The sequence below is a fragment of the Nuphar pumila genome, chromosome 5 (genome assembly GCF_984573655.1).
Source record: "Nuphar pumila chromosome 5, dmNupPumi1.hap1.1, whole genome shotgun sequence".
In the NCBI taxonomy this organism is placed as follows: Eukaryota; Viridiplantae; Streptophyta; class Magnoliopsida; order Nymphaeales; family Nymphaeaceae; genus Nuphar; species Nuphar pumila.
The window spans coordinates 8,775,024-8,782,464 of record NC_143253.1 but is presented as its reverse complement, the minus strand read 5'-3'; the positions used below and the strand labels follow the sequence as shown (position 1 = coordinate 8,782,464).

Below are 7,441 nucleotides of genomic sequence, written 5' to 3'. Positions count from 1 at the left end.
AGTTAGGTTTAAGCCAGTTCCAATTGGATCTGGGTGAATTTCAAATGACAGTGACCGGATCTTATGGATCCCTCGGGTCGATATCCGTATTTTGTCCCAGATCATTGGATTCCACATTGTGTAATGCACCACTGTACCTTCACCATTCTTGTGGGCGCGCACCTACCACAAAAGCAAATATTAATATGGACATTTTTTTATCACTTAAAATATCGTTGGAGTTTGGACCACTGTCTCTTTATGGAGCATTTCATTGTTCAGATGGACAATCTTGCCCTTGCTCCAACCATCATGTGGCTTGCTGGTTGCTAGGGTTCTAAAAGAATCGGATTTGGCCCGGATGTGGGCATTACTAGAACTGGCCTAATTGGATCCTGCAATCCGATTCAGAGTCTCAGACTCCAATTCGGATGAACCAAGTCCATATCCGAATAGATTTAGTAACTAATTGCATATGACATTTACATGTATCTGGACTCGGATATGTGTCAGATCTGGATTTGGTTCTGTTATGTTACAGATCTGACTAAATGGATTTGGCTAGTTATCCTACCTGAATCCGAACTGTTAATATCCCTAGGCTGCACTCTGCAGCCTGATGGGTGGGGCATGGTTGGATACTGATTCAGTCATACGAGGTCTGGTAAAATCTGGATCTGGACCCATAGTAGGAATATTATTTGTTGGACCCCTACTTGACCTCGAACTGGACAATTGCTCAATGGACTCGAGTGGGAAGGTGGGGTTGAGAAGATGACTTAGTAGTCAACCCAAATTTTGTAAGGGCTTTTTTATGACAGGGATGCAAATGGTTTAGATCGGGTCCATAACTGGATTTAATTGCAGCTAGATTCCAACTGGTGGGGTTTAGAATTATCAGATCCAGACTGAGAAAACAGACTCATTTTAGGGGACTTATTAACAGATCGAGATCCGATTAGCTCAACATTCAGATAGAATGCACACTTAGAATAGCCTAATCAGATATTTCGGATCCACATCAGATTCAGATAGAAGAACCTTGTATCAGGCCAAGGCACTTGTCTTAGTAGGATCTCATAGGGGCTTACTGAACCGATTAAATGAACTCTGGTCCATTAAATATCCAATCAGAGAGAGAGAGAGAGAGAGAGAGAGAGAGAGAGAGAGAGAGAGAGAGAGAGAGAGAGAGAGAGAGAGAGAGAGAGATGATCATGGCTGTATCTGAATCTGATCTTTAAGCTACAAGTGTGAAACCACATTTTGATCCAAACAAGATGCAGTGAGGTAGACTTGGATCCGGGTCTTAGTTGTAATACTAGATCCACCAAAAAATGGTTGAAAACAAACACTTTGCATGAAAAAGTTTTAAAACATCAAAAGATCGAATTCAAACTGGACCCGAGCATAGATGTGACTAACGAACATTATCCCACATCCAAATAAATTCCAAACAAATGAATCGAAAACCGACCATAACACACGTTTGGGGCCTTTATCTTAAACATTAACATCCAATAAATGCATCGGATCAGAATCTAAGGTCCCACTGAATCCGATCCGTTTGGACCCCCTAAGGGGTGGGGTTGGAATGGTCCAGAAAAAAGCCTTCTTTCTTTCCTTTAATTGTGATTCACGAGTACCCAGCATATCCCATGTGAGATTAGAATCTTGGTCAATGCCAAGACTTCTTTTATTTCTATTGGTTTGGGAGCCAACTTGGTCTCTTTCTATTTTTGCCTATTGCATTAGTTTAGTAAGTAATCATGCTTCCAACGGCTATGACCCAACTTGATAATAGTGAGCCCATGACTCACTTTTGAGGATCAAAGACTTGGCTTAGTTTGCCAAACTAAACTGAGTCGTGGAGTAAACCGGTTACAATCTCAAAGTTGACCGAGCCCGAGCACGACTCGGCGATTACCAAGTTTTAGACTTGCATAGATCCAGAGAGTTGGATGTTCCACTTATCTTTGACTCATACTGGTCGAGTTGTACAACGGCATTGAGCCAAGTTAGTTATGTTGCACATCTTAGACTGAAAATATATCTAATATCTTGTTTTTTTTTTTCATTTTTAACCCTATAGATGTGATTTGCATTGTCCATTTAGAGTGGGTCAGTGTTAGGATTTGCCTGATTTTGAAACATGAACATGATTTTCTGGCTATGAAAAAATTTATAGGAATCAGCTCTTGGACTGTCCCATTCTGACATGCAGGTAGATTTTTATATGGTTTAAAAATCTATGGTCTAAAATTTTTATAAACATTCAAGGCTTAACATTCATGTTTTTATTAAAAAAAACATAATCCAAGTATAGTTTCCTAGCAAATCGATCATGCCAAACATATCTGAAGGGTTAGATTTGCTAAAAAACGACCTGAAAGTACTTGTTTGCTAGCGGTAAGCAGGTGGTAGGCGGCTACCACTTTTGTTTCTTTTTTTTTTATCAATAAAAAACACAGTCCAAGGGTTGATCTTGGATAAGTCCACCCTGATTAACTCATTTAGAAGGTCAAATTGAGTCAAAACAATTTGCACCAATAAGATCCTAGGTCATTTGTACATACAAACGATTATAACAAAAATATTTTCCTCTTAAACCCTGGTAAATCTCTCCTCTTTGTACCCATGTATGTTCAAAGGTCAGATGCGCAGCAGCCTGAATAGACCTTAGCAGTTCGTTTTTGACCAAGATACAGCCGATTGGATGGACTTATGGTTACAAAAAGTTGTGGAATGGTAAGTTTTGTTGCGTCAGGTCAAAGATGACCAAGTTTCATGAAATCAAACAATTTCTGTCAGCAGAATCTAGAGTTCATGAACTGGTGAGATTATTACACGTTATAATCAGCATATGTTGAAGTCAACATACAAGAACAGTTCCTCAACTTGTCTGATTCTTCCAAACTCTAAACCGATTCATCAACCAACCCTCCCTAATCCCAGAAGCGTATGAAACTAATGTTTAGAAAAAAATAGTCTCCGCTGTTAAATCCACGTCACAGAGAGAGAGAGAGAGAGAGAGAGAGAGAGAGAGAGAGAGAGAGAGAGAGAGAGAGATTGTACAGAAGAGATAAGAAGGTTGAATAGATGAGGGCCCCATAGAGAACCAGAAAAAGGCTGCTGCCCTGTAAAAATGATAAAAAACAACCTCAATGGAGCATTCATAGAGAGAGAGAGAGGGATTCAGTTGTTCCTCTATATTCAGTTTCAACACGCAAGCAAAGGATGCTAAAGTTGAGAAGGGCCAGACTAGTATGAGATCACCACCTGCTCCTCCTTGTATCAGTTATCAAACTCGATGGGGGCAACTGATGAGGTATGAGAGAACAAGATATTTCTTCTTAGATTTGATTGGTGATAGATTGGTTGCCTTTTTATAGGGTATGCTTTTCCCCTGCAGGTTACAGAGATGGCTGAGAACAATGTTGATGGTGGAAATGATGAAGAAGATGGTGGTGGTGATAAAAAGAAGGATCATAAACCCCAAGACCAACACAAGGATGACCAACAGAGTGAGTTGTCCATGGCAAGGTTGCAGACCGCATCCCCAGCTGCCCCTTTACAAGTGGTAGTAGCCCGTGATGCTCCTCAAGCTACCCCCCTTTCCATGGCTTCAGCTCAAGCTACTCCCCTTTCAATGCCCTCAACTCAAGCTACTCCCATCTCAATGCCTGCCTCAACCCCCCAGGTAACAAACCAACTTATCACAGACCTCCTTTTTAGTAAACAAAGGGTTCCCATTTGTTGCTTGACATGATATCACCCACTTGAAAGGATCAAATCTTCAATGATTGATTCTGTCCCAAAAATCTTTTCAATGGCTGTCGTCCAACTGAATTCTTTTCGGTTGGATAATCTCTTCCTAATTTCGCCAAAACAATTAAGAGATTTGCTGCAAGAAATACAGAGTTCTGCTTTTGGCAGCGAAAACAATTCATTTTAACTCAAACTTTAAACTTTTTGATGGGTGCCCTCTGTTTGGACTGAATTCTTTCTGGTTAAGGAATCTCTTTCTAATCGCGCTAAAGCAATTATGAGATTTTCTGGAAGAAATACAGAGTTCTGCTTCTGATAGTTAAAACTGCATTTTATCTTTTAACTTTCAAACAAATATCTGGTGTTCATTCATCGTTTATCCGAGAAAAATAAAAGATGAAGGCATCTGATTAGTCTTCTTTTGCTCTTGCAGGGTTCAATTGGAAGCAGGGCTGCTAGTTTAAATCGAACGGCGTGCACCGACCGCATAACCTTGCTGCTGTTCATCTTTCACTTACTGCTCGTTCTCGCAGCGATGGGTTACTTTATTTTTAAAGCCATACAAGTGGCCATAAAACATGGGGAATCCCTTCTTCTGTTAGAATATTGGGTGCCTCAGGTAGGTGCAGCTGCCTTTGCTGGCTTGGTATTGGCAATAATTTGGCAGAAATCCATTAGGATATGGCCAGGGGAGATGGTGAGGATAGTATTGTGGAGTGGCTTTGCTATAAATTTTGTTGCAGGACTCCTACTCATTATCTTCTCTATCCCTGCTTGTGCTGGGATTGGGGCTGTTCTATTGCTCTTTTCAATTTGCCAAGGGCTTTATGCTTGCTGGGTCAACCCTAGAATAGGGTATGCTACAAGAGTTCTAAGGAAAGCCATGGAGCCCTCCTCAAAATTCCCACAGCTACCCAATCCTTGTTACTGGGTTCTGTTTGTAGCCTTTGTGTGGGCTTCCCTCTGGGGTCTAACAGTAATTGGAGCATTGAGTTTCTATTTTCCACCTCTCACAATCTTTGGACTGGTCTTTAGTCTTGCTTGGACCATGGAGGTGTTGAGAAATGTGGTAGTTATAACAGTAAGCAGAGTTGTTGCACTCTTTTACTTGAGGGGGATGCAAGCTAGTGTACAGTTTTCATTCCACAGGGCTATAACTATGTCCCTAGGGACTGCCTGCCTGGGTTCCCTCTTTGTACCAATCATAGAAGCACTAAGGATCATGGCTAGAGTGCTCAACTTGTTGGAAGGGGAGGATGAATTCATGTTCTCATGTGCACACTGCTGCTACAGAGTCATGGAGGCCATCTTCCATTACGGGAACAACTGGGCCTTCATCCATGCCGCGACATACGGCAAGGGATTTGTTAGCGCGTCGAGAAGCTGCTATGATCTGTTCCAGAGGAATGGGATGGAGGCCCTGCTTGACTCAGATATCACTAGCTCACTTTGCTTCTTGAGTGGAGTATCCAGTGGATCAATTTGTGTCATAATTTGTGGCTCCTGGACCTTCAGCATGCAAAAGGATTTTACAGCAACAGTTTCCTTAATTGCCTTTTTCATCGGATACCTTATGGTAAGCCAAATCATCATTCATCTTTCATAATAATCTATTAAACACTTCATCGCAAGTTTTAATTGGCATGATATGTAGAAAAACATACAACCCATATGGGTCCCATTCATGTCTATTTAGTGAATTATGCATATCATTCAATCTTAATAATGTCATTGATTATGATTTTGATAGTTGTCATTGTTTGTTATGCCAGACAAGGATAAGCTTAGCATTGCCACAAGCCTGTGTGAGTGCCTACTATGTGTGCTATGCAGAGAACCCACAAAGTAGGTTCTTTGATCAAACAATACCTCAAAGGATGGAGTTGATAGCCAAGGGAGGAGATAAAACAGCAACTCCAATTTCAGCATTTTCCAGATAGCCATTGAAGGAAAATGCTGGTGAAGTAAGATATTCATCTTTGCTGGGCCCCACACTGTATGTATGTTCATACATCATTCTTGACATGTGCATAGCCTTATGTATGCATTTTTTTTATTAAAGTCGTGATGATGCCAATGCCAACGATAATGATAGTCATGTCAGCTACCACCAAGGATAATGGTCATGATGATGAATAGTATTTTGAAAAATCCAACTGCCTCTCAAAAATACGATGATGGTGGGTGGTGATGGTGGTAGAGAGGACACACTTGAGGGGCAAGACTGCCCATTTGTCATTTTCATAATGGGGGCCATGCCTTTCACAAAGATTCCAACTATCCACTAAAGAACAACGCCTTTTGTCATCTTCCTTTTTTCCCCACATTATTCACCACAAAGCTTCTTGTCCTAACCCTTTTTCACCAATTTATGAAGAGTCATGATTATAAAAAATTATTGCCCAAGAGCACTTCACATTAAATTAATTAAGCCTTTCCATTAGCACCCAATGACGTGTACCTTTGTATTTTTTCAGTTGGAGAGAGAGAGAGTCATTATTGAAGAAAACATCGTCCACTTTTGATTTTTTTTTTACTATCATAAATACAATCATTTATAACATCTATTTATTAGACCAATATCTATTATTAGGTGGTGGCTCAGAAAAGGGTCGCATATAAGCTGAAAGCATCGGACCTCTTTATTTTTCGAAAATTATTTATGTTGTGCTGATACCACCAAAATCCTTGAATTTCCTGTATCTTCAAAATCCTACTTATTCCCAGATATATCAAAATTTCAGGAGTCCTGAAATTTTACTTTTTTTCTTTATTCTGGATGCTAGACCAGGCTGCACTGATGTGAGTTCCATTTTCATGGGTGTCACACACTTGCATTAACCGAAGGAAGACGACTCTCTTGGGACAAGGGGTAAGCCCACGAAGTTTTACGCTACCAGGTCCGTGACTGTACTTATGGCAGGCTAAGTCCAACATGACTAGGTCTCCAGTCCGAGAGCGGTAGAAATCGTGGGAGTGCATGCTGGACCCTGCTTTTCCATGAAAACGGTTCGGTGCAAGGGGGGAGTGGGTCTGATTCCATTTCCACAGCAGTAGAATCCACGGAAGGAGGTGCTGCGGCACCCCATAAGTGACTCCTATTCTTAAGCATGTTCTTTGTAGTTATCATTTAAAAAAAAAAAAAAAGATAGAAAAAGGCCTATTATGCATGAATAGCTTCGAGAAGTTTGTTCTTGTTGTATTAACCTTCTTTTTGGCCCATGATATTGTGGTATGCTCTGAAGTAGCCTGACCCAATCTTAAAATGCATAAATGTTTGACTGAAATTATGGGTTAATGAGAAAAATTGCAAGTTCTCATGCATGTAATTCTTAATTAGTGCAATTAATTATCTAAATAGTAATAATTAACAAATAGTAAATTTCCATACATCTAATTAGGTAAATAATAATAGTTATCCAAGTTACTACGTAATAATTAAAATTTTAAAATTTTATATTATTAAAATATCAGTAAATATCGAGCTGGGTTTCAGCCTGAGCCCTGCCCATGTATATAATGGGCCGGGTACCTAACGAGCCTAAGCCTAAAATCATGGCCCAAACCCGCCCCATGACGAGCCGGGTTGGCTTGGCCCATCGGGCTGCCGGGCGGGTTGCCCACCCCTAATTATAGATTGGTAATTCTGGACACCACTGAAAAAGCTTAAATTTGTCTAACTTTTGAGATTTTGATG

At 40.4% G+C, this 7,441-nt stretch overlaps 1 protein-coding gene across 5 annotated transcripts; it reads left to right on the top strand.

Moving 5' to 3' along the window:
- Nucleotides 1-3,121: 3,121 nt before the first annotated feature.
- LOC149836680 (uncharacterized) lies at nt 3,122-6,950 on the top strand. 5 transcript variants are annotated; one of them, XR_016432043.1, is made up of 5 exons: nt 3,122-3,304; nt 3,389-3,676; nt 4,178-5,320; nt 5,517-5,740; nt 6,536-6,950. XR_016432043.1 is itself a non-coding variant. In XM_090007071.1 (5 exons), exons 1-4 carry the CDS (start codon nt 3,287-3,289, stop codon nt 5,682-5,684), a joined length of 1,617 nt encoding a protein of 538 aa, XP_089863197.1. In that variant the 5' UTR covers nt 3,122-3,286; the 3' UTR covers nt 5,685-5,708; nt 6,531-6,950. The 5 variants fall into 5 exon arrangements, 2 of the variants coding, with proteins under 2 accessions (XP_089863197.1, XP_089863196.1); XR_016432042.1 differs by having other exon boundaries at nt 6,531-6,950; XR_016432041.1 differs by having other exon boundaries at nt 5,517-5,744; nt 6,531-6,950.
- Nucleotides 6,951-7,441: the final 491 nt, after the last annotated feature.